This window comes from Talpa europaea (genome assembly GCF_964194135.1).
Source record: "Talpa europaea genome assembly, chromosome: 10".
Taxonomy (NCBI): Eukaryota; Metazoa; Chordata; class Mammalia; order Eulipotyphla; family Talpidae; genus Talpa; species Talpa europaea.
The window spans coordinates 44,250,982-44,277,964 of NC_140077.1; the positions used below are offsets into that span (position 1 = coordinate 44,250,982).

General features: G+C 46.5%; 1 protein-coding gene across 1 annotated transcript in view; it reads right to left on the bottom strand.

Annotated features, from left to right (window-relative positions):
- The window catches only part of COL13A1 (collagen type XIII alpha 1 chain), a gene marked incomplete at both ends in the record, with an annotated part of 159,574 nt that overhangs the window by 82,880 nt on the left and 49,711 nt on the right, over positions 1–26,983 (bottom strand). Inside the window, 2 exons of the mRNA XM_084244428.1 lie at positions 2,604–2,630; positions 7,486–7,493. Coding sequence (XP_084100554.1) covers positions 2,604–2,630; positions 7,486–7,493 — 35 coding nt within the window. The remainder of the gene's footprint in view (positions 1–2,603; positions 2,631–7,485; positions 7,494–26,983) is intronic.

Consider the following 26,983-nt stretch of genomic DNA (forward strand, 5'->3'; position numbering starts at 1 on the left):
AGCAAATGTCCCTACCACTGTCTGCACTCAGATGTGGGGTTGTGTCTCATGAGGAGTCCAAGAACCTTCCTCCCTTAGACCTCTGTTGTCATGACCCATGCCGGCTATGACCAGGCGGCTTGACTTCCGGACACGGAGCAGGGCGAGGCAGCGCCTATGCAGCAGATGGGTGAACGCCTTCCCTAGGTCTGTCGCTGCCAGAGCTGGGAGCAGAACCACGCTCCCTGGCTCCTCCTCAGGTCCCCTGTCTGAAAAGACTATGGGCAGAGTTCTACTCCATGCCCCTCCTCACAGCCACCCCCTGGACAGACAGGAAAGACCTTGAGCCACGTGGATTCAGCCGCATCACGAGTTTCAGATGCTCAGAGAGAATCGCTTTATTTTGTAGCCAGGGATTACATCTTCCCACTCTGGAAATCAGCTTATTAAATCTTGTTCCTCCCCCTTTGGTAGAAAATATTTTTTTGCAATCATACGTATGTAGACATCATAAAATATGGGGTGGGGCCTGGGGTCTGCTTGGAGGCTGGAAGGACGGGCAGGAATGGGAGCTGAAAGTCAGATGGTGTTTGTCTCGGCTGCTGGGCAGGGCAGAGCTGGGCTCATGGGTCCCCTGAGGGTGTGGGCTTTCCTGGGGTGATTCTATTGGTGCTGCTAACACCACTGAGGCAAAATGCCTTGAGGGACAATTAGCACCGCCCCCCAGGTGTAAGTGGATGTGCCAGGGACTAGCAATCAACTCTGAAATTGGGCTCCCCTTAACACATACATCAACTGTGTTTTTGAGTGAAAGGTTCAGCCTGTTCTAAAGAGTGGCAGGGTAGTGGTATTCATTATGAGCATTGAACTGTTTCCTTAACCTCCCTGGGCATCCATGTCTCGCAGATCCTCCCTTGCTGGGAGGATGCCATAGACGCTGTCTCTGGAAAGCTAGGTCTCCGTGCCTGGAGCCTGCTGAGTGGCGTTTTGCTGTGCCTGTAGGTGGTAGCTCAGCACAGGCACAAGCTAGTGCATTTTATAAGTGTGCCTGTACTTCACACTTTCTGTGTTTCATAGGAGCCAACATCAACAAATCTTTTCACTCCCAGAGTGACTCCACTCTGGGTCACTCCCAGTTCCCTTGGTGTGGAGGGATAAGCAGGCCCATGAGCCATGGATGAGTGGTCTGCCCTTAATGGGGAGCATACCAAGCCCACTGGAGGCTGTGACATCCCCCAGCCCACTCACTCTTGGGCTTTTGAATGATATTTCAGGATGTGTGTTTTGGTGTCTTTTTAAGAACTAATGTTCTTTGCAGTCCTGGCCATAAAACGCTCTGGTTAGGGATAGGCGTGGAGTAGCCAGAGCCTGGAAACTATGTCAGCAGCCCCTGCTCTGCGAATTGCCCCCAAATGCTTTTTAAAGGTGGATGTTTTCAGAAATAACAAAATCTGCCCACGTTCCCCCAGTCATCTGATTTCCCCCTCTTTGGATTTCATGGGACCCATTTACCCATCCTCCTTTGCTTTGGGGCTCATACTTAGAGGGAGAGTTTCCATTTTCAAGACTAAACATTCTCCCACATGCATTTCATTAAAAAGTCACTGCTGGACAGGAATTCTAGAAGCTATTAGATTAGCCAAGAGGTTACGGTGTAATTCATGTCCAAAGGAGGAGTAACTGGGGCAAGAGAGATGTACAGAAGGCCCTGGAATCCAATGGACATGGCCTTCGGCACAGGGAGACAGGGCAGCCTAGTGCCAGCCCAGCTCACCCTCCATACCCCACCCCTGCCCCTCTAGCTGGCCATAGCATCTTGCCTGAATCACTCTTCACCCCCATTGCAGGGTCCAAGATATCCATCACTTTGCTTTCCAAGTTTCACTCCACTGAGCAATGTCTAAGAAGACTTTAAAGATGACTCTCAAACACTGAGCATACACCCCAAGAAACAAGAGTCTGGAAAAGTGTGGTAACATGGGTAATCAGGCAAGGTATTTTTTTATCACTGACTCTCAGTTTCCTCATCCATAAAACAGGAAGAAAAATACCCATTTCACTGAGATACTGAACAAATCAAATGTAGGAAGAGTGACTAGCACAGTGCCTGGCACATACTAAGGTTTCAATAAGAGATGGTTACTAATACAATTTCTACTTTTGTCCCCAAGTCTCCGCTATTACTTGGCAAAGCCTCCCCAGAATTCAGAAATGACTGAAAAAAGTTTTGAGTCTACGCTTACGAGAAAGCATGGGACAAAGGAGGATGCCCAGTAAGCCAGTGGGCTGCCTTCCCCAGTAGCCCCCCATTATAGAGCCAATATCCTGGAGTCGGGTCCAACGTTGGAGGGGCCTGCCTGTTGTCAGCCACCTGCCCGGGATCCTCGAGGGACACCAAGAAGCTGAAGCTACAGCTGCAGACTTAAGATATCCTGGTAGGGACCTCTCCAGGTCTTAAAGGTGGAAGGGACTGAAGGTGGGCATCACCCTCAGCTGCGGGGTAGAGAGAGGGCTCTCACCCTGATACACCTGGAGAAAAGCAGCCACCTAACATAGCCAGTGCTCAGACAGAGAAAGAATGCATGAAAGAGATGTAAAGGAAAGAAGAAATTAAAACTGCTTACCGGGAGGCCGGGTCTTCCAGCAGGACCCTGAAATAAAGGCAGAAAGCATAAAGTTTACAAAGCTCAGGGGCTTGTACTATCCAATAGTTCCACGCTGTCCCACTAGCTGCAACCTTGAAGTCACGTGTGCTCAATGAGCTGCTTATTCTATGAATGAAATAAAGGGAGAGCTTTGGTCGCTTACCTTTCTTTTACTTCTAGCATTCATTCATTCATTCTGAAAAGCAGTTACAGGGGTGTCCTCCACGCCAGGCCCAGCAAGGGTGCGGGGAACAGAATGATGAGCCTGTTCCCCCACATATCGCTGAGCCTGAGGGGGCAGGGCTTGGTCTTTTCTGACCTACCACACCAGGCAGCTTGATGCTAGGGCAGATCCTGCAACCCACTGCTCTGATGAAGCTACTGCCCGACCTGCCATGCTAAGCAGATGGGACGTGACCTTGGAATGGGGATGGGGCATCCTTAGAGGGCTTCACCTTTCCGTTGAGATGGTCCTTCCTTTAATGCCTGCACCAGCTACAGATCACCATCTCCAGGATGGGTTTGTGCTGGGCGTGAGGTGGGGACCTCACCATACATGGCACGCTGGGCCACTGAAGGAGCTTGTCTGCACTCTGCACCCCTCACACCCCTCTATGTCTTCCTCAAACCCTTTATTCATGACCTTACTGCTCCTGCCTCGCACAGTTATGGGCATGGAGCTCGAGGCACAATGCTAGGTAAAGATTCCATATAGTGGACCTGAAATGCTATTGAAAAGAGGAAAACATTTAACTGTTTTATTGATTCTAATCATCATCGCAGCAATAAGGAGGTGGCTCAGGAACCAAGCAAATCCTATGCAAGTCTTATGTTTTTATATTAGCTCTAGTCCCTAACTTCCAGGTGATCTGAATCAAGAGGCTGGCTGAGAAACGGTCTCTAAGAGCAGCCTCAGGGGCATGACTGGGCACCTTGCAAAGGGGAAGGAAACAGATGGATGGAGGTCCCGGAATTGAGCCCCACCTTAGCATGGCTGTGGCAGGGTCCAAAAGACATGGTGTCTTGCAAGGGAAACAGCAAGGATTAGTTAGGAGCCAGGCTCTGGAGGCAGCCTGTGTGCACTAGAATCCCAGCTCTGCAGCTTACTTGTGCAGTGACCTTAAGCAAGTTGCTCAAACTTCTTGTGTCTCAGTTTCCCCATCTTGTAAGCAGAACAATCGCATCATCTCTTAGAACTGGATAGTATGGAAAGCATGTGGCACAGAGCATATAGCAAGTGCTGAATAATGCTAGTTATTAGGATAATTCAAGAGGACTGGTGGAGGAGTGCATGGAACTGGCCTCAGTTTCTCCCTCCAGAATCTCTACTCTCAGGTGCATTTTCTCTCCTTCTAGGCACCTTGCTGTTCCCACAGACTTAAGCCAGAACCAGGAATTGGTCCCAGGGTGCTTGCTGGGAGAGAAGTCCCTGCCCCCGCCCACCCACCCCCACCCTCCCCCCCACACACTCCAGGACTGCTGAGGTGAGTAGGCAGCACCAGGATTAGGTGAGCCCTCTGTGTGTCGCTCCTGAAAGCACACCTGTGTTGCAGCAACTTCCCACAGAGATCTAAGCTCAGGAGGTCCTAGGGAGCGCCCGGAAGCAGCCCTCAGGGGCACAGGACCCAGCTATAATTCCTTTGCTCTGCTTTATTTTTCCCCCAGAGCCCTAAAGCATCAGCTCCCGAAGAGATTCTCCTGTGTTCTTCACTGATGTGTTCCCAGTGCTTTGAGGAGTCTGAGCTCCTAGTAGGTCCTCACTCCATACTGTGCACAAATGAACCTGAGGGCCTATACCATGAACCTGGGAACTAGGCCTCCTTCTTTCCCAGTGCTCGCCTTTAAAGACAACCAGGCACCTTATTCTCAGTAAACCAGAGTTTTCGTGCTGAACCAACAGCCTCTTTCACTTCTAAACTGCCCGACTCTGTTGCCAGGAGGGAGTAGGGGCAAGATCTAGGGAGCCTCTTCCCTCCTATTCCAGGAAAGAGTTTCTCACCTCCCATAGTGGGTCTACCCAGATAGAGACAGAAGGGACACTTTGCTTACTGTACCCATGTACTGACAACCTACAGCATCCGCACACAGGAAGCTTCTCTCAGGTCTCAATGCCGGGAAGAGCTGGGCTTTACCTAAACCCCAGGGGCTCTCTGACCTCACTGCAGCCAAACTCCTGCAACAACTCTGCTTTCCTCTTTGCTTTGCTACCAGGAAGCTCAAAACCAAGTCCATAGCTCGTGATCATCAGCTCTGGGTTCTCTTTGTTTTCATGCCTCTGCTCTCTGCCCCCTACCTGTGGTTTCCTTTATCTAGCTTATAAATCACCCAAAAATGTTTCTTGGAATAAAGTAAGGTGGAAATAAAAGAAGTAATAAAATTTCACAAAGAATAATTTCCTCCTGGGCCTCCCTGGTGTCCTAGGGGTTAAGTCTCAGCACTATCACTGCTGTAGCCTGAGTTTGATCCCTGGCCAGGGAGCTACCCAAATATGGTACAGCAAGACCTCTCTGGTCTGCCCACTGCTTCCCTCAGCAGTGTATTTCAGTAGATCTGCTTGCTCTGTACCTCACTGTCTCTGGTGAATCTTTTACTCCCCATACTTCTGGCCTATACCCCAGTTCTTGTATACATAAATAAATAAATTTTTTAAAAATTAAAGGCTTGCAAGAATCTTTGGAAATCATCTAGGGAAGCCCTATGTTTCTAGGAATTAATGAGCTAATATATTTTAAGTGGCAAAAATATATACATTCATACACATATATGTCTGCACACACACATAATTATATCTACATTCCTCAGAACACCTGAATGAAGCAGATATTATTACTACCCCCATTTTATAGATGAAGAAACCGAGGTACAGAGAAGTGACCAGCCCAAGGTCACACAACTAGAACTATCATTGGGATCCAGGCAGCCTGGCTCTGGAGCCCACACTTGTAATTATAATATTACACTGTCTCCATGAAAACAGTAAGCCTAACAGACAGTAAGTGTTAGCTTACTGTATTCCAGCAAAGACTGTATTGCAACTAGGACTGGCAGCTGGACATCAAATAGTTCCCAATAATTGCACAGAGAAAGAGATATCCTACTTCCCTTGATCATTGGTTTCAGTCTTATAGTTCCTATAATTAAGACATTCTCTCTTAAATCTAGTGCAGGGTTGACCAATAGCTGTCAGCTTGATAAAGGACTCCAACAGAGAGGTAATGGCTGAGTAAAGCATTATGTTAAGAAGCCCTCTGTTGATTAGTTATGTCTGCCACTGGCATGGGGGGAGGGTACACCCATAGGGCTGCATACAGACACTGCCCTAGGGGCCATCTTGCTTTTCCTCTTCACCCTTGGGCTGTGGCAGGAAGCTGCGAGAATAAGGACTAGGAGGTGATTCCCAATCTGGCTGCCTTCCCATATCCTCCTCATCCTGCCTTGCAGTTTCAGCCAAAGTTGGGTGAAAAGTCAGGACTCTTGTGTGTCACACAGAGAATTCAGAAAAGTTACTTGGGTGTCTCCCTTCCTTAGATCCTCCCCTCCTTTGCTCTCCTGCTGCAGCACCCCGTGCCCTCGCGTCAGCCGCAGCTCCTGGCTGAGAAGTCTGGGAGACGCCAGCAGGTGCTTTCAGGACAAGGCTGCATTCCTGGTGAGCGCAGCCCCTGGAGTCAGTGCTGGGTATATGGGGGAGGCCCCAGGAGTGGGGGAGGAGAGGACTCTTTTTAGCTTTGTCAAAAAAAGAAGGGGGAAGCATCTCATTTGCAGCAGGTGGCCTGTCAAAGTTTCCTGGGGCAGAGTGTATTTTGGAAGATTGATGAAAGGAATTGAGATCTGACATCTAAAACATGTCATGATCCATCACCCTCCTCTTTTCAGGAATGACATGATTTTCCTCTTTCTTCATGACTTAGCAGTCAGGAAGCTGGGCAGGATGGTCATCGAGGGCTCAGGGCACAGACGGGAAGTTAAATAATAACAATAATTGAGTAGCTGCTCTTGTAGGGACAGAACAAGAGAACAGCCATGGAAAATAGCTTCTCCAAGGAAGGGACGATCAGGCTGCTTTCAGCAAACTTGAGAAAGATCTGATGCCCAGGGCTCAGTGCTTTCAACTCCAATCCCTGGCTCCCCCAGCGATGTCTGGGCCTTTGTTTGGGGTATCAAATGCTGTCCTCAAAGCAGACGCTCCAGTTCCCTGGATCCACTTTGGGGAGATAGTCTCTGCGGGCTCTTCTCAGGTTCTATGGCAATCACAAGGCTCCTCTGCCCCACCCTGGGCCTCAGGTGACTCCACCCACCAGCTCTGCCTATAATTTCTGTGTTGTCACCCAGTCTGACCTGCTCACACTGCTTGCTTACATGAAAACTACCAGCACCAGCACCTGCCCAGAGTGACCTGGCCAGAGGGAGCTGCCGGCACAGCCGCATGGACACGGCATCCTCAGGAGCCCTCCGCACGAGAGCCTTGCTAATGGTCTTGTTTTCTGAAGGGACAGGAGACTTTTCAAGGACCAGAACTGAGTAGAGATTATCTCTTTCTTTTTTCTAATACGTGGGGCTTCTTTGACTCCAGTTGTTTTCTTGGGGGACAAAGGAGCTGGGCTAACAATGGGGCAAGTCAGCCTCTCAGATTGAAATCGGGACTTACTTTGCCCCCTGTGGGGGGAGGGGTGGGTAGAGGTGGGTGGAAAGAGAAATGGAAGTCTCCTTCCCAGGGGGGGCCATGGTGGACTTCTGTAGAAGGTGCAGGGAATCCCCCCGAAGACAGCGGGGTAGCTGTCATTCCCTCCCAGCCAGGGCCCGATTACCAACAGGGAGCAAGGCCTTTCAGACGGTTGAGTGGGGCTGCGGCTGGAGTACTTACAGGAGGTCCTGAAAGACAGAGAAAATGCCAGGGTTAGTGTCCCTGCTGTTGGGAAGGGAGGGCTGCCTTAGAAGCAGCAGCCAAGAATTCTTCAGTGGAGGGGTTTCCATCTGGTCTTCAACGTTTATATTTTCCTGGCCTACTTTCACCAATATAATCTCTCCCCCTTTATTTCATCTCTAGATTTTCATCATTGGATGAGAAATCCAGAGGTCTGGGCCCTACAGCCACCCTGCTGGGACCCCAACCTCCCCCATCGTCCAGGTCTCAGCTCCCAGCCCTGCAAGTGGATTTTTCGGGATCCACCCACCCCAACTCCTGTGCAAGGCTGCTTTGCAGAACATGGGCCGTGGGCACCAGGGATTGAGATTATGATTATTACCATGCTTGTCCTCGCCATACTTCCATGAAATGCAACAAAAGACAAGAGGCCGGGGGGCAACGCCATTTCTCATTCTGCTCCCTGGCTGATGTCTCTCAGGCCTGTCCTCATTTCTGTTAAGCTGAGAGTCAGCGTTTCTGTCCTCCGGGGTCTGCGCTCCTGCCTTCTTACCGCCCACCTTTCTCCCCCACCGTCCTGTCACGCCTCTCCCTTTCTTTCTCCCAGTGGTATCCAGGTAGCCACTCTCCTCCTCCATCCCAGAGGCCTCCGCCATAGCCTTATCTCATTACTGCCAACAGCTAAGGAACAACAGCTAAGAAGCAGGAATTCAAATGTTCCCAAGACAGAGCAAAAGGGGGGAGGGGCTGGGTGGGAGGGAAGAGAGAGCAAAAGCAGCAGCAACAAGATTGTGTCCTAAAAGGCATTTCTGGAGAACGTGGGATATCTGACTGGGCCTGGTGCATCTGCCCAGCCCCTGGTGACCTGGCCACGTTAACGCAGCTGCTACTCCTATTGTTTCTTTTATGCTAGTCCAATAAAGACTCCTATGTTTCCCTTGCGCCTCACATTCCCAAAGCCAGCTTCCTTCTGCCTTCCTTCATCTGCCTGCTTTTCTGTCCTGGTCCCCATCCAGGAGGAAACAACCGTTTTTATGCTGACCTCTGTTAAGCCATCATGTTAAGGAAGAACAAAATGGTTTAAATTAAAAAAAGTAATTGAGTCAAGAGGTTCAGTGACTAGTGAGGCAGGCCCAGCAGGCCGGCATGCCGGCTTTCAGAACATTGAGAGGGTGGGAGGTTGAGGGAGGAGGGGACCATCTGGGACCCATTAGGCTGAGGTGCAGGGGAATGTCACCCAGAATCTGAAAATACCCCCCCAGTGCAGCTTGCCAGCCCAGCTGGAAAGTCCTTGTCCTCGTGAGAAGCAGGCTGGTGACAAAGTTCAGTCCATGACAATTTGGGGATGTTTCAGCCACATGGAGGGCAGATGCCCATGCCCTCTGGACTGAATAGGGCCCTGGCTTGAATTGTGGCAGATTCGGCGGGAGCCGTTGGTGACACAGTGAGCCCTGGTGACTGCCCTGCCTGGCAGCAGTCTCACCTGCGTGGGTGTCACCAGATATAGGGAGACAGCTGACACAGGGCTTGGCCCTGGGTTCCCCAAAGTGATATGAATTCTGCTGAAGATTTCAAGGGTTTTTATATCACTATCACCGCCATCAGCACTGCATGCCCCTCAGTGGTTCCTAGTATCCATCGTGCACAATTTGAGAGGATTCACCAGAGACAGACTGGGGAACAGAATAGGCAGATCGACTGAAATCCACTGCTGAGGGGAGCAGTGGGCAAGACAGGAGAGGTCTGCTGCACCAGAGGGTCACCTCCCTGGCCAGGGATTGAACTCATGCTGCAGTGGCTGTGGATAGCTTCATAGTGCTGATGCTTAACACACTGCGCCACCAGGAAAGCCTGAGCTCCTTTTTCTTAAGCAAGGGAATTGGACTTTGTGTAGCTCTTCCAGGCCAACATTTCCCCATCCATTGCTCACCAGGACTTCAAGAAAAGGAAAAGCTTCCATTTATTAGTTGAATATGTAATGATTGGAAGAGAGACGGGAACTTATTTTAAAAGAAAAAGACCCTTCTGTTACAAACATTTTTTGTTTAAAGTTGACATCTGTGAAGCCATTTTCAAAATGGAGTCAGGGATCCGTTCGAGAGAAATTGCATTACCTATCTCCTTGAACTGGGCCAGAGAACTTTGGACTGGGCCAAAAACAATTGTTTTAAGAAACTAACCAACAAACAATTGTTTGAGAAGTCATCCTGATGGTGAGAACTGATAATTATGGATTTTTACCTGAAGAATAGTATCAGTCAATTTCCCTTTTTAGTCCTTTCTAAAGAATCTGTAACCAATTATGCATCACCAAGACTAGTTAAGCTTGTTATCACTCATCAACTCTTTTAACTACTTATCTTTTTCTTTTCTTCCCGTAAAAATCTCTGACTTTGTCCCTGGGGGTGGGAGCAAGGGGGAAGCATTTTAGTCTTTCTTCCTGAATCTGTGTACCCTGAATTGTCATTCCTAGATCCCAAATAAATGTGTTTTGCCTTTTTAGTTGCCTCCTGAAATTTTTATGCTGATACAAGTCAATGATGATCCTCAAGGGTCCCCCTTGGAAAATCTAACTGCCCTCCTTCCCCTGCCAGCTTTCATCAGACCCCAGAATTTCAGAGCAGAGATGACTATGAGATCCTGTGGCTCTGTGAAGTCCAGCAGTGCTTTGACATTACGGGTGGTCTCCCACATGGGACACCTGGCCACGCCCAGTAGACTGGCTGTGGACTGACCCGACACTGGACAGAAACCATAGCAGTGTTACCGCAAGTCAGGGCCACGTCCCCATTGTACAGATGGAGAGACGGAGGCCCAAGGGAAGCTTGTGAGCAGGCAGGTCCACTGCATGGATTGTTAATGGGAACGGGACCAGAACCCAGGTCTCCTGACTCCCCATCTACCCAGGGAGCCTTCCTAACAAACCATACTGCCCCTCATGACTGTGAAAGTTCCCTTGTCCGAGTACAGCCCACCTTACCACAAGGTGAGGAGCAGGCCTGACTCTCATCCCTTGTGCCTGCTGCAACAGGAGAATTATGAAGATTTTTCTAGTCCCCCAGGGCCAACAGAGCAGCCCGCAGGAGGGCTCCTGGAAGGGTCCACAGCAGCCACCCAGTGAACAGAGGTTCTGCCTGAGCACAACAATTCCTTCCATAAGATTTCTTTCACCCACTGCTACAGTGAGACCACTGCAGCCCTCCCAGAGGTCTGAGCGACTTCTTCCAAGCAAGTGGCCAAGTTCCTCCTAAATGGATGTACAAATGGACTCCTAGGATGTATCTTCTTTTTTAAGATTTTATTTATTTATGCATACAAGAGATGGGGTACAGGCCAGAGGTGTGGGGTGAGAGGATTCACCAGAGACAGAATGGGGAACAGAACAGGCAGACTGACTGAAATACACTGCTGAGAGGAGCAGCGGGTGAGTCAGGAGAGGTCTGCCGCGCCATGTGAGTAGCTCCCTGGCTGGGGATCGAACTCGTGCTGCAGTGGCTGTGGACAGTTTCATAGGTTGCGTCTTAACCCCTTGACCATCAGGGAGGCCCACCTAGGATGTATCTTGAGGTAGCATCAGGATCATGCTTTTCTCAATCATTTTTTTATATGTTCATTCATTCATTCAATCATTCAATCATTTATTCTTTCAACAAATATTTTAAAAAAATGCCTGCTGCATGTCACTCACTGTGCCGGGCTAGGAATACTTAAAGAGGAATAAGACACATTCATTATTCTTTGAGGAAGGAAAACTTCATTTTTTTAAGCACCTAGTATCTACCAGACCTTATGTTAAGCTCTAGTGATACAGAGATGAATAACTCATTTCCTCTCGTTGAGAAGTCAACAGTTTCCTATGTCAGAAAGCTGGAGAAATTCCAGAGAAGAGGATGAAAATGAACAAAAGAACTTAAGGGAGGCAAGTTTGCTGTAGGATGATTCATTCATTCAACATTTGCTGAGTGCCTATAGCAGATCCCTGAATAGCCTCATTTCATTCAATGCTGTTTCCTTATAATGTTGATGAGGGAAAAAAAAAATCCTGATTGACCTGCACAAAATGCCATTATTCAAGGACCTGCTTTCATTACATCTTTTCTTTTAAAGTCACAATTTCTGGGGCCTCCTTGGTGACGCAAGGGGTTAAGACACAGCACTGTGCAACTATCTGCAGCCACAGCAGCATGAGTTCGATCCCTGGCCAGGGAGGTGACCCACATGGCTCAGCAGACCTATCCTGACTCACCCGCTACTCCCCTTAGCAGCGTATTTTGGTCAATCTGCCTGATCTGCTCCCTACTCTGTCTGTGGTGAATCCTCTCACCCTCCCCCTCCCACACACACCCCTGGCTTGTACCCCAGTTCTTGTATGCATAAATAAATAAATCTTCAACAAGAAAATAAAGTCACAATTTCCAAGAACATATTGATGATACTAAGTGACTGTACTTTGTAGCAGACCTAATGCTAAGCATAGCACATGTTATAGTGCATTGAATCCTCACACTACATGAAGTTGGCGTTAACAGTTCCCCTACACAGGTGAGGAATTTGAGGCTTGGAGGTTAAACAACCTATCTAAAGTGTTCTCCCTGCTCTGAAGTGCAGCGTCTGTTTTTTAAGGTTAATTTCCATGTAGTAGAGCCTGGAATGCTCTACTAGATACTGGGTCCTTCTTACTGGAATACTGTGCTCTTGGAGGGCATGAAGGCCATCAAGGCTGGAGGGGGCAGTCCTACCCTGTCTAATGCACGCAAGAAACCTTCCTACCCTGCAGGCTTGCCTAGGCCCCAGATCCAGTTCTAATCCTGTCCAAGGAAGTAAAGAGCCCAGATTGTGCCTAGGTCCCATACTAATGAGCCGGGATCTGAACCTGCCTGACTGCTGGGCTCCCAATAGCTGGGGTCCTAGCCCTGACCACCCCTCCTGGTGCCTGCTGCCAGGCTGCCTGCAGCTGACCCTCTGCCACTTGTCTCTGCCATGTGCTGACCCATCCACTCATCCAGGACAGATGCTCTTCATCCTGGCTTTGCTTGGCCCTGGGGACACTGACAGTGCCAGTCACGCTCTGACTTTGGACCAGGGGTTCTCAAGTGGGTGTGATTTTGCTCCCCCAGGTGATAACTGGCAATATCTGGAGACACTTTTGATTGTTACAACTGAGAGGCTGCTTCTGGTCTCTAGTGGGTTGAGGTCAGGGATGCTGCCAATCACCCCACCAAGCACAGTTTTCCACAACGAAGAATCACCTGGTCTCAAATGTCAATAGTGCCAAACCCTGCACTGCACTGATGGGACCAGTCCTGCCCTTGGCTCCCCAGTGCCTATGGTCCCTAGGACTCACAGCTTACCATGGCCCTCGGTCAAAGCCCCAGCCCTCGCTCCACCTTGTGGAATGTCAGTTTGGGGGATCACATTCTTCTATAGTTTGACCTGTTCCGCCTCCACTCAAAACCTTTTTAAGACAAATAAAATTTATTTATTTAACTTTTACTCTGTCTGACACTGTGTTGAAAGCTTTATGTGTCTTAATTCACTTAGCTGACCCAATGGTCCAGTGAAGGTGCCTCCACTGTTATCCCCATTCTCCAGATGAAGAGCTAGGAGAGTTGAAGACACATGTTCCCTGCAGCTGAGCTGATGCCTGCTGTGCTGGTTCTGGAACCCAGGTGTGCCTGAGGCCACCCTAGCATGAACACAGAGGCACAGCCTCCCCAGATCGTGGTGCCCAGAAGCTTGAAGGAGGCCCATGCAGGAGCAATCAAGGAAGCAACCTCTGCCTTAAGGAGTGGTGAAGAGGGAAACATGAGTAGCTTCAAAAACCATCAAGACAAATTCATCAGTGACAGGCATGATGGCCTATGAAGGGAAACTGAATGAGCTGGGAGGCAGCCGCTGTCCTTTGAGGTTGACATCAAAGAGAACAAGCAGCCCTACTGCCTTACAGCCCTCAGGCGGGAACATGCTTTAGAGGGAGGGCCAAGGACAATTTCTGGGGCAGACTGTCTGGATCTGGTGCCCCTGCGAGTGTATCTGACAAATCATGCTTTGTGACTGACACAGCTCTTACCTTACTTCCCTTAGCTTACTGAGTCTCGCCACAACCCAGCTCCCATTTTACAGATGAGGAAACTGAGGCTCAGAAGGGATGGAACTCGACTATGGTTCACAGCTGGTAAGTGGTCCTGAATCCTAGTTCAGTGCCTTCCCAGAGCAGCCCACCACTGGCCGAGCTTAGGGGGTGCAGGAGGCTTTATATTTCTTAGAAAAAATATACAACTACGCAGACAGCGGAGTGCTGGAGTCAACTCATCCTACAGTCTTGTGAGAGTCGATTGTGTGCATTTCAATTCCGCTGCAGTGACTTCACATTTGCAGCTGGAAATTTGCCGTAGGGGAGTATTCACACCACAGATATTGGCAAATACCTCAGAGCAGTCTTGCCCCCACCTCAAGAGCCAAAGGTTAATCATTTCCCAGCACATGGTAGCTCAGATCTGTCCCACGATGGAGTCTCTCAGTCACAAGACAACCCAGACCTTTCTAGCATGAGGCTGATGGAGAGTAACAAGTCCTGAGAGGAGTAGGCAGCACTTAAAATCACACACACCACACTCTACTCCTGCACTTGCAGCAGACATTGCTAATCTTTCACAATCACTCTTTCCCTGGGAACCTTGACAAAGCCTCACAACTCTTTTCAGGTCATCAGGGACTGGCACATGAGATGGAACTTATTAGTCATCTTGAATGGAGAACCACCTGGGGGTAAGACAAAAGGAAGCAAGTAGCCAGCATGAGGGTCATTTGCTGACTTATGAGGCAGGACTAGTTCTAACCTTAGAGGTAGGTAGAGATGGAGGTAGAGGCCCTGGGCACCCTGGACTTCCTAGACACTTCTTATATGAGGGGTAGGACTAGCATCCATTGCAGCTCTCTCCCCTGTCCCATCGTACTGTCAAGACTAGCAGAGGGACTGGGAGACATGAGCAGTGGAGGGAGGCAAGCCCCTCCAGTTTAGTTCATGCCCTGACCACAGTGGGTCCCCAGATGACCTCCATTACTTCCAAGATTGATACTACACTGCTGCTACATCTGGGGCTACCAGAGACTCCTTGAGTGACCGTCTACCAGCAGATACTGTGGAAATGGCCTTCCTAACTGGTAAGAGCCTGGTTTCAACTCTAGGGGCTCCTGGACCACTCTGTTCTTATTATCAATCTGGGCCATCACCCTTTGTATCCTTGTTCCCCATCTTATTTATTGAAGGCCTAGGGATAGGGTTGGGTGTGGAGGGAGGCTCAGAGGCCATGCCTCGCATTTCTGGACATGGAGGGTGTATCTGGGTAACCTTCCCAACATCCATTCTCCCTTTCTCCTTCTGAACATAACCCCAACTTTATTCTGGTCTCCACCCATTCCCAACATAGCCCCATGCTTCCAAGGGAGCTGATCCGGTCTAGCCAGGAAACGGTGAAGGTTAAGTGCCTGGGCCAGGAACCCTTGTAAAGATGGTCTTGGTGGGGTCTGTTGAGCAGGCAAAGGGGGAAATCCCACTGGGGGATGGAGATCCCATTCCAGCAACCTCAGTTCCTGCCAACAGAGACTCCCACATATCCTGAAACTGGGGTAGTGGTCCTGGAGCTCCGGGAAGTGGCTGGGAGGGCTGACTGTTGACTTGAAGGAGGCTGCAGGCAAGGAGGCAGAGAACAAACGATGCTCTGCCCCCATGGGGTGACGACAGCTCAGACTGAGAGGGCCACAGGCCACACTTGTGTCACCTCCCAACACCATGACAGCTGGAAGCACAAGAGAGAAGGGGCTGGTGTCCTGAACCCACCGAACAGTGAGTTGACAGACACAGTATGAAGCAGGAGGTGGCTGGGTCACCCTGGATGGTTTTTCTCACCATTCCTCAAGAGGGAGGAGGCTTGAAAGCAAAGCTGCGCGGTATTAGGAGGGTGGAGAATGGTGCATCTTTGCCTGCTTCAAGCCGTGTCCCTTCTTGCTTACTTCACAAGAGTTTATTATCACCAACATCTGCTCACCAGCAGTGCGTGGCGGCTGCCATGCTGGACACTGTAAAAGTCAGACTCTGCCCTGTTCTTGGAGGGGTCCTCCTCCAGTTCAGGAAAAGACTTGTCACTCCAAGTGACACCCCTGGCACCCTATCCCTTGGTTTCAGTTTCTGGCCACAGCTCCCCCCAGCAGGGTTCATTGGCTGCTTACCCCACCTACTACATTTTGCAGACCTTCTGGACTGAAGCCAGTCCCCTCAAAGTCTGCCATCCTACCCTGCCCCACTCCCCAACCCCCACCGCCCATCCTGACTGCCATCCTGATCAGAGCTGGGTTACTGCAGGTCTCCCAGTGATGCTGTCCCTTCCTCAGGGCCTCTACCCACCTCGGTCCCCACTCCCCAGGCAGTGCCTGCCTGGAGGGCCAGACTGGGAAGTCCCATGGCCAGGCAGCCCCCTGCCTCCTCAAGGCTCTTGTTGCCCCTTCCCTCATTTGATCCACACATCCACCCTGGAAGGTTGGAGCAGGTGTCAGCTCTTTAGCAGCAAGTATAGGTCACTGAGACACTGAGAGGCAGGAAGAGAAATGCTGCCCAGAACCTCCCAGGGAACTCTCAGTGACCCCCACTGGAGCCAGCAACTCAGCCAGGGTTTGCTTTCTTCTCCAAGTGTCACATGGTCCCTGCAGGAGGACAAGCCTCTGAGGCACCACACCTCTGACCCAGAACCTTCTTCCTGACATTGGATCTTGCCACCACATCCGATGTTCCTGTGGAAGGCCCGGTTGGGGCAGCTCCAATGTCACAGTCACCTCTCTGCTCCCCTCTCCCCAACTGCTAGAAGGAGAGGCCCGCTGGGGTAGCGACTCTCACAGGACATCACCCCTCAGAGGCCTGGGGGAGACCACAGGCATTGTCTCTGTGCCTCCCAAGGATGGGCTTTTAAATTTTAAAGTCACATTTACTGACAACCTTTAAGGGCTAGCGCCTGAGTCCTATTTCATCATTGTCACAAATGCCAATGTTTATTGGGCATTTATCAACTTCCAAAGGAAGCCAAGTACCTTGCACTCATCACCTTCATGCCTCACAGTGGTCCAACAGTGTAACACCACTACCATCCACACCTAACAGGTGAGGAAACTGAGGCACAGGTGCAAGTGACTGGCCCACAGTCATACAGTCAGAACCCAGGCATGGACTTAGCCCCAAGGCTATGCGTCACCTCACTGAGAAGCCACAGCCTGATAGGCAGGTTCAGCACCATTTGCTCCATCTTCCAGATGGGGTTCTTGAGGCACAGAGAAATTCAGTCATTTGTCCAAGTTCACAGCTGGAGAGTGTCAGAGTCGGGATTGGGAATCAGTGGTACCCTAATGCTTTCCTTTTTAACCCCTACATTTATTACTTTAGTTGTGAAAGAAAATTAATAGTCAACAGGACTTAGGTGGTGGGGTGAGAGGATTAGACTGTTGAGAAAGAAAGTCTAATAAATTCTTTCTAGTCCCTTTGAGGCCAACATGGCCTCACCCTTGAGCCACTAACTTCAGATCATGCCCATCCCTTTCTTGCAGTCAGCTCCCTGGGCCTCCCCTGCTCCCACACACTAAGGATTGGTTGCTAACCCCATGCAGACACTGCCTGAGCAAGATCTAGGAACACACACGCACACATACACACAGAGTCTCAGGGTTTCACTGTTCCTACCTCCCTTCACTTAGAATTAATGGAAAAGAAAACTGACTTGGCAACTTGGACCTTCTGCTTATCAAATGAAGCTCCTCAAAATTGTGGGTAAGAGCATGGAGTATAGAGCCAAAGAGTCACGGGCTCAAATCCCAACTTTGCCACGTACTCGCTGTGTGACCTTAGACAAGTTGCTTAACCTCTCTGAGTATATGTCTATTTCTGTAAAAAGGGGGTAACCATAGTATCTCCCTCATTGAATTTTCAGGAGTAAATGACTGCATACAACTAAAGTGTTTGGCACTGTTCCCGGCTTAGAGTAAGCACTCAGTGACTGATAGCTGTAATTCTTACAGTTTGAAGTTGAAAATAATGACATCCTCTCCTAGAAGGGTAAGTGTTTTAACCTCTGTGTTCTAACCAGAAGAAAGGCTAGCACATAAACAGCACTGTTCTTAAGGTTTTTACAGATATTGTCATATTTAACCCTTACAGGGCTTATAAGATGGAAACCTTGGTTACCCTCATTTGACAGATAAGAAAGTTGAGACACAGAAAGGGGTGTCTCTTGCTTGGGGTCACAAGTTGGAACAAGCAGGCAGGGGGTCAGAGTGAGCTGAGATAAGCAGAGCAGGACGGATGGGGTTGGGTGATTGTTTGGATAAAACAGTACAGGCAAAAGTCACCAGCTTTGAACTGGAGGGACAAATTACGTATTTTCTCACTTCCTTGGGCCCCTGACACTTCCAGGTTGGGGTCAAAATCAGAAGTCCTTAGTGAGGAAATCTCGGGGTAGGTCTTGCTGGTGGAGATTACAAGCCAATTCTGCAGATTCGGGCCAAGGGCAGGCATTGTTCTCCAGCCGCCAGTTTCCTGGACCGGCCTCCAGCTCAGCAGAGGGGCTGGGCTGCCTGAGCACAATTGAGAGCAGTGGGAATGGGGAGAGGTATCAAGTCCCCCCTCTTTGTGGTCTAGGTGGAAATCCATCAGGACCGAGGCACCCATCAGATTCTGCTGGCTCTGACCACTTGACTTTATCTTGATAAAGACCTGGAGTCTCACTTAAACTTGTTACCCTTGACTGAATCTTTAGAAGCTGTGAGATCCTCCACATGACCTGCAGATATCTCCCAAAGAGAAGTATTTCCTGCCCCACCCCCACCTGTCACCTCGGGTACTTCCTAGAAAGTCAACAGTTGATCAAGTGGTCTCCCTGCCACATTCAAAAGGTACAAACAGTTCTCCAGCAAAGTTTACGGCATGTAAGCTGTCACCGCTTCACCACCTCCTCCAGGCAGTTAGCTTTGATTTACCACCCCACCCTGGATACCGTACTCAATTCTATCTCGAGCCTCAAAATATCCAGTTAGTTATTATTTCCATTTTTATGTGCAGATCCCAATTTCATGTTTTTCTACTATATCTTTTGTGTAAGAATGTAAAATCTTACATGAGTAAGATCTTACATTTATTCTTTAGTCCTTTATTCTTTTTTTTTTTTACAATTTATTTTTTTTTCACATGAAATACATTTTATTTTTTTTAATAAATTTTATTGTTATATTCCCCATACAATTGCAGCCCCCCCATTCTGACCCCAATCCCTCCCCTCCCGCCCCCGCCCCCCTAAAAGTGTCTCTGGTTCATAGTTTTTTGTTGATTTTGATTTTCACTTTCTTATAGTTATTCACTTTCCTGGTCCCTTATTTAAGTTTTCTAGATTCCTGCTATGAGTGAGACCATCCGGTATTTTTCTTTTTCTTTTTGGCTTATTTCGCTGAGCATGATCCCTTCCAGCGCCATCCATGTTGCTGCAAATTGCATGTGTTTATCTTTTTTGAATGCTGAGTAATATTCCATGGTATATATGTACCACATCTTCTTGATCCAGTCATCTATTTTTGGGCATTTGGGTTGTTTCCAAAGCTTAGCTATTGTAAACAGTGCTGCTATAAACATAGGGGTGCAGGTGTTCTTTGGAATTGATGTTTCTGTGTCCTTTGGGTAAATACCTAGGAGTGGAATTGCTGGATCATATGGAAGCTCTATGTTTAGTAGGTCCAGAAATCTCCACACAGCTCTCCACAGTGGTTGGACCAGTTTGCACTCCCACCAACAGTGCAGAAGAGTTCCTTTTTCTCCACACCCTCGCCAACATTTGTTGTTGCTAGTTTTTTTAATATGCGCCATTCTCACTGGTGTAAGATGGTATCTCATGGTAGTTTTGATTTGCATTTCCCTGATGACAAGTGATGTTGAACATTTTTTCATATGCCTGTTGGCCATTTGCATTTCCTCTTCAGAGAAGTTTCTTTTTAGCTCTTCTGCCCACTTTTTGACTGGATTATTTTCTTTGTTGTTGTTGAGCCTCATCAGCTCTTTGCAGATTTTTGTGATCAGTCCTTTATCATTAGTGTTGGGTGCAAAAATGTTCTCCCAGTTGGTGGGGTTTCTCTTTGTCTTTGTTATTGTCTCTTTTGCTGTGCAAAAGCTCTTTAATTTGATGTAGTCCCAGCTGTTTATCTTTGCCTTCACTATCACTGCTTTGGGTGATGTGTCTGTAAAGATGTCTTTGATGTGCAAATCACGTAGTGTTTTGCCTATATTTCCTTCTATATATTTTATGGTTTCAGGTCTTATGTCTAGTTCTTTAATCCATTTTGAGTTGATTTTTGTGTATGGTGTGAGGTAGTGGTCAAGCTTCATTCTTTTGCATGTAGCGACCCAGTTTTCCCAGCACCATTTATTGAACAAACTTTCTTTGCTCCAATGCATATTCTTTGCTCCTTTGTCAAAGATTAGTTGACCATAAATCTGTGGGTTTATTTCTGGATTTTCTATTCGATTCCATTGGTCTGTATGTCTGTTCTTGTTCCAATACCATGCAGTTTTGATGATTATGGCTTTGTAGTATAGTTTGAAGTCTGGGAGTGTGATGCCTCCATTCCCTTCTTTTTTTTTCAGGAGAGCTTTGGCTATTCGGGGTTTTTTGTGATTCCATATGAATTTCATCAATAATTGTTCTATTTCTTTGAAGAATGACATTGAAATTTTGATTGGAATAGCATTGAATCTGTATATTGCTTTTGGAAGGATGGCCATTTTAATAATGTTTATTCTTCCAATCCATGAGCAGGGGATGTCTCTCCATTTCTTTGTGTCTTCTTCTATTTCTTTTAACAGTGTTTTATAGTTTTCTTTGTATAGGTCCTTTACCTCTTTTGTTAGATTTATTCCCAAATATTTGATTTTTTTTGTTTCAATAACAAAAGGGATGGTTTTTTTGATTTCTTCTTCTTCAGATTTATTGTTTGTGTATAGGAAGGCTACAGACTTTTGCGTGTTGATTTTGTATCCTGCCACTTTACTGAACTGATTGATGAGTTGAATTAGCTTTTCTGTGGAGTTTTTGGGGTTCTCTATGTATAATATCATATCGTCTGCAAATAGTGATAGTTTGACTTCTTCTTTTCCTATTTGGATTCCTTGGATGTCTTTCTCTTGTCTTATTGCCCTGGCTAGGACTTCCAGTATTATATTGAAAAGCAGTGGTGAGAGTGGACATCCTTGTCTTGTTCCAGATCTTAATGGAATTGCTTTCAGCTTTTCGCCATTGAGAATGATACTGGCTGTTGGCTTGTCATAGATGGCCTTTATGATGTTGAGGTATGTTCCTTGTATCCCAAGAATTTCAAGGGCTTTTATCATGAATGGGCATTGCACTTTGTCAAAAGCTTTCTCAGCATCTATTGATATTATCATATGGTTTTTATATTTCTTTTTGTTGATGTGTTGGATAACGTTGATTGATTTTCAGATGTTAAACCATCCTTGTGTCCCTGGAATGAATCCTACTTGGTCATGGTGAATTATCTTATGGATACATTGTTGGATTCTGATAGCTAAAATTTTATTGAGGATTTTTGCATCAGTGTTCATTAGGGAGATTGGCCTGTAGTTTTCCTTTTTTGTGTTGTCCTTGTTCGGTTTTGGTATTAGTGTAATGTTGGCTTCATAAAATGTGTTTGGTATTGTCCCTTCCTTCTCAATTTTTTGGAAGAGTTTGTGAAGGATAGGCACTAATTCGTCTCTGAATGTTTGGTAGAATTCATTTGTAAATCCATCAGGTCCTGGGCTTTTGTTTTTGGGGAGGTTTTTGATTACCATTTCAATTTCGCTGCTTGTAATTGGTCTGTTTAGGTGTTCTATTTCTTCTTTATCTAGCTTTGGGTGATTGTAGAGTTGTAGGAATTTGTCCATCTCCTCTAGATTGTTAAACTTGTTTCCATATAACTGTTCATAGTAGTTACTGATTATTCTTTTGATTTCTGCTGTGTCCGTTATGATTTCTCCTCTTTCATTGATGATCCTGTTTATTTGTGCTTTCTCCCTTTTTTCCTTTGTGAGCCTGGCTAGGGGTTTGTCTATTTTATTGATTTTTTCAAAGAACCAGCTCTTGGTTTCATTGATCTTTTGGATTGTTTTTTTAGTTTCAATTTCATTTATTTCTGCTTTGGTTTTTATTATTTCTTTTCTTCTACTGGTTTTGGGGTTTTTTTGTTGTTCTTTTTCTAGATCTTTGAGCTTCGAGATTAGGTTGTTTCTTTGCGTTCTTTCTTGTTTCTTGATGTGAGCTTCTATTGCTATATATTTTCCTCTTATTACTGCTTTTGCTGCATCCCATACATTTAGGATATTGGTGTCCTCCTTGTCGTTCAATTCAAAAAATTTTTTAATTTCTTCTTTGATCTCCTCATTAGTCCAATGGTCTTCCAGTAGTGTGGTTTTTAATCTCCATGAGGTAGGAAAGTTCCTTGCCTTCTTTTTATGGTTTATTTCTAGTTTGATGCCTTCATGGTCAGAAAAGATGGTTGATATGATTTCAATCTTGGTGTATCTGTTGATGTTTGTCTTGTGCCCCAGTATGTGATCGATCCTGGAGAATGATCCGTGTGCGCTTGAGAAAAATGTGTACTCCGTTTTTTTTGGGTTTAGTGTTCTATAGATGTCTGTTAAGCCCAATTGCTCTAGGTCCTTATTTAGAGCTTTGGTTTCTTTACTTATTTTTTGTCTTGTTGATCTATCCATTGTTGATAGTGGTGTGTTGAAGTCTCCCACTACGTATGTGTTTTCTCTGATGTCTGTTTTCAGAGAGGACAACAGTTGTCTGATATATTTTGGTGCTCCTTCGTTTGGTGAGTATATGTTAATGAGTGTTATTTCTTCTTGAAGTATTGGACCCTTGATCATAATGTAGTGACCATTGGGGTCTCTTTTTATCTTTTTGAGTTTGAAATCTGTTTTATCTGATATAAGTATAGCTGTTCCTGCTTTCTTTTTTGGTCCATTTGCTTGTAGGATTGTTTTCCATCCTTTAACTTTGAGCCTATTTTTATCTTTTGTAGCTAAATGTGTTTCCTGGAGACAGCAAAAGGTTGGGTTTTGTTTCTTAATCCAGGCTGCAACTCTGTGTCTTTTTATTGAAGAGTTTAGTCCATTTACATTTAGAGTTAATATTGATATGTTAACATCTGTATTTGCCATTGTGTTTGTCTTTCCTTTGATTTTATTTATTTATTCTTTTAATAACTTTTTTTTTTTTTGGCCTTCTTTCATTGTTATTCGTCCCTCTGAGGTTCTGGCTTTAGGACTCCTTGTAGTATTTTTTGGAGTGGGGGTTTAGTTGCAATGAAATTCCGGAGTTTCTGTTTGTCTGGGAAGGTCCATATTCTTTCTTCAAAGAGGAAGGAGAGCTTTGCGGGATAGAGTATTCTTGGTTGGCATCTGTTTTCTTGGAGTCTGTTGACTATGTCCCTCCACTCTCTCCTTGCCCGTAGTGTTTCTTCGGAGAAGTCTGATGTCAGCCTGATTGGCTTTCCTTTGAATGTTATCTGTTTCTTCCCTCTTGCCAGCTTCATTATTTTTTCCTTGTCCTGGATTCTTGGGAGCTTTACTATTATGTGTCTTGCTGTATTTTTCCTTTCGTCGTGGAAGTTTGGTGTTCTTCTTGCTTCTTGTATATCAATTTTCAGCTCCTTCTTCACATTTGGGAAGTTCTCTTCAATTATCTCTTTGAATATTTTCTCTGTTCCTACATCTCTCTCCTCTCCTTCTGGTATTCCTATAACTCTTATATTTCCTTTCCTCATGGAGTCAGATAGTTCCCGAAGTCTTTCTTCGTTCTTTTTCCTTCGTACTTCTCTTTCCTTTTCTGTTTTGGTTCTTTTTATTTCTGTGTCTTCAAGATTACTTATTCGTTCTTCCATTTCATCTATTCTGCTTTCATTGCTTTTCCCAGAATTCTTTAGTTCTTCCATTAATTCTTTGATCTCCTGCATTTCTTTTACTTCCCTCTTTAGGGACTCAATTTCTTTCTTCTGACCATTGTTTTCCCTCTCTAGGGACTCAATTGCATTCTTCTGATCGTTGATTATTTTTCCCTTATCATTGTTTTCCTTTATGACTTCTGTCAGTTTTTTAATCACGGCAATTTTAAATTCTCTTTCTGGAAGGCTCAGAAATTCTTCCAAGTTATTGTCGTTGCAATCTGGGGGCTGGTTTTCTTTTTGTGGTGTGCTTTTTCTCTGGAGAGTTGCTAGGTTGCGTGTGGTTCTTCTCCTCCCTACTGTCTGTTTTCTAATTTGCCGTATGCGTTGGGACACTGTGTTGTTGGGACTGGCCGGCATCTTGGGTGGGCTTCTCTGTTCCCCTCTGGTTCCTCCAGGAGTCATCGGGCGGCCGGGTCTGTGTGCTGGTGCTGGTCTCCTCCTGGGGGGCGGGGCTCTCTTTAATGGCGCCTGGAGCTCACCTCCGCGGCGGATCCTGCAGGGTTCTCCACAGCTCCCGTTCACGGGGTGTGGTGGCTGAAATAGTTCCTTTCCACTCACATTCCCACTTTCTGCGTCCGTTGTTCTTGTTGGCCGTTTTGGTTTGTTGTTTCCCTCCTCTCTGCCGGTCGGAGAGTGCCGACTTTGTGGGCGGGGGAGGGGAGCAGGGTTCTGCGCTTCCCTCCCTTCTGGTCCTCTTTTATGGCAACTTTCTTCTTTGGGCAGTTTGCTGGAGTTGTCCGTTTATCTTCTGTGTCCCAGTTCTCACTGGGACCTGCCGCTTTTCCTCCCTATTAACTTTTTTTAATGGGAGATCTTACTCGCAGCGTCTCCTCGCCGCCATGTTGCTCCGCCCCCCAGTCCTTTATTCTTTAGTCACTACTTCAAGAGGAACTCAGGGAAATTAGAGGCTATAGACTCCAGAGCCAACAAGGAGCAAGGAACAGAAAGGGATGAAGCAGGCCAGGTGGAATGTGACTGGGAGTGGCCGAGATTTTGGCCAAGCACTAAGGGCTTCCTTGTGTGCCTAAAATGGAATTACTTCCCATCAATTTCAACCAAGTACTGGCAGTTTGGGATACAAACTCACTGCTGTCGGATCTTAAGAATATTCACAAGCACCCCAAATCAGAGGTGCAAATTTTGCTGATTTTGAAGCATTGACACCAATGTAAGAAAATTTTAAATTGCATGGTAAGCCAAAAAGGCTGTATTTGGTTCTCAAGCTGCTAATTTACAAAACACATCTCTGGGGACCTTCCAGGCTTGATCCATTCCAATTCCATAGCCTGGAACTGCTGGTCCTGAATGTGTGTTCAGTAAATCTCTCCTGAATGCAGGAATGAGTGTGTGGCGAGACTCACACTCCAGCAGCTGAACTACGGATCTGTGCAGGAGCAATGTCACACCAGGGTTTGGAAACCCTGGTGTTTGAGAGTCACCTTTAACCAGGTATAGAACTGTTTGGCTATGCTGCTTTCAAGAGCATTAATATCCTTCTTCCTTACCGCCCCACTTCTACGAGGCATGGAAGCCCAGGGCTGAACCATCACTGAACCAGACCCCAACCAGCACTGAATTATACCCTAACCTGAGAATGACAGGTGAGTTAGAAAGTTGAGTTTTACTCAGACCTCTAGGTAAGGCAGGGCTGTGTTGAGCAGTGATTGGGATTAATTGATAATTAGTGAGGTTGGTGATTGCCTCTGGGTATCTATTTTTCTTAAAATACTTTGAATTATACATAATTAAAAATATATATTAGTAGTTAATAAATATCAACACCTAGTCATAAATAGAGTGTTTTAACTTAGAATAGCATAATATAGTGAAAAATATCTGGTCTCTATCTCACATTTAATCAAGCCCCAAGCATCTGAGTTATCTGCCCACCAGACATGGCTAAGGTGTTCATATATAACTGTGGGCCAAGGAGCATCATGGGCAGCAGCTTGGTAGCTCACATGGGCTTCTTCCATGCCACCTGCCTAAGTGGCACCAGCAAACCCTCTGAACCTCACAGTGGCCTGGGTAATGGCTATGACACGTCAGACAGTAGAGTGGGCATTTTTCAGTCACTATTTCTAACCTTCATAACACACCTTATTTGCAGGTACTCTAATTTATACATGATACCAAAGCTCAATAAGGTTAAATAGATTGTCCAAGGTCAAATAGCTAATAAATGACACTAGGATTCTCACCCGAGTCCATCAGACTGTGAAGTCGATCCTCTTTCTACACAAGCACATTTGCCTGGAGAACTGGGTGCATCTGCCCTTTCTGGCACAGGACAAAGTACCAGGATTCCCCCAGGAAGCACTGACTGGGTTGAGATGAAAACTCAGATGTCAGAGCCCTCTTTTAGTACCAGATGACTCTGGGCAGCAAATACCTGGGACACACATTGCTACTCCTCTGTCCAGGGCAGACATAACCAATCAATTTCAGTGCAATCTCTTATACTTTTTGCTGCCCCAACTAATCAGTGAGAGCTGACATCATTGAGGAAACATATGCGCCTTCCTTGGTGGGGCAGTCTCAGCATTATTGCAAGTGAAAGCACTTTCATAACTATGGTTGTAAAAACTCTAGTCAGAGTCTGGTGGCAATCAGAGATAGATGAAAACCACTATCTTTTGTCCTGAGAGGGCCTTGAATGTGACAGGAGAAGGGGTAGAAGGCAAATGACAGAATGTAGTCTTATATAGCAGGCTAGACAAGCTGGCTGTGTGACCTCATGGATGTGTACATTGGGGTGGTGGGGTTCTGGGTGAACAAGGAGGTGAGAAACTGATTATATCTGAGCTAAGAACAGTGAAAACACTTTGGATCTTCCATTTGGTTTTGCTTTCTAAAAAAAGTTTCATTTGTTTTTCTGGAATCTATTTATTGTTAAAACAGCTCTTTAAGAACATTAAAGAACATTTTGGAAAAGAATCACATCATCTCTAACCCCCCAGTCCCTGTCTCACACAACTGTTTCCATTTTGTCTCCGTTCTGATCTTCATCCACACGCATACCTATGTGTGCAGAGTGGAAATTAGCGTGTGTGTTATGGTGCACTGCATCTTTCACTCAACATGACAAGGCAAGCCCTGTCCCATGGCCCCACATTTGCACCATTTTCTGAAGGACATTTTAAATGCAGCTGCACGATGTACCATGATTTTTCTATTTGTTGGTTACTAGATCTGGAAGTTTCTATGGGGTGTTTTTTGTTTTTTGTTTTTTAATTTTATGCTACCATGTATATCTTTGTAGAGTTAGCACTTTTCTCTTCATAAATAATTGTCTTAGGCTAAGGATGTAGATCTATTGGGTCAAAATGAAACCTTTGTCTGAACATTGTTATGGCTATTTATGCTTGCTTTTGAACTCACATGTATAAACTATTGGGAGTTTTCAGAATACCCTCCTTCAGCTTGGAGGTTAAGAAGCTTACTTCAGGTCACCTAGCAGAAAAGA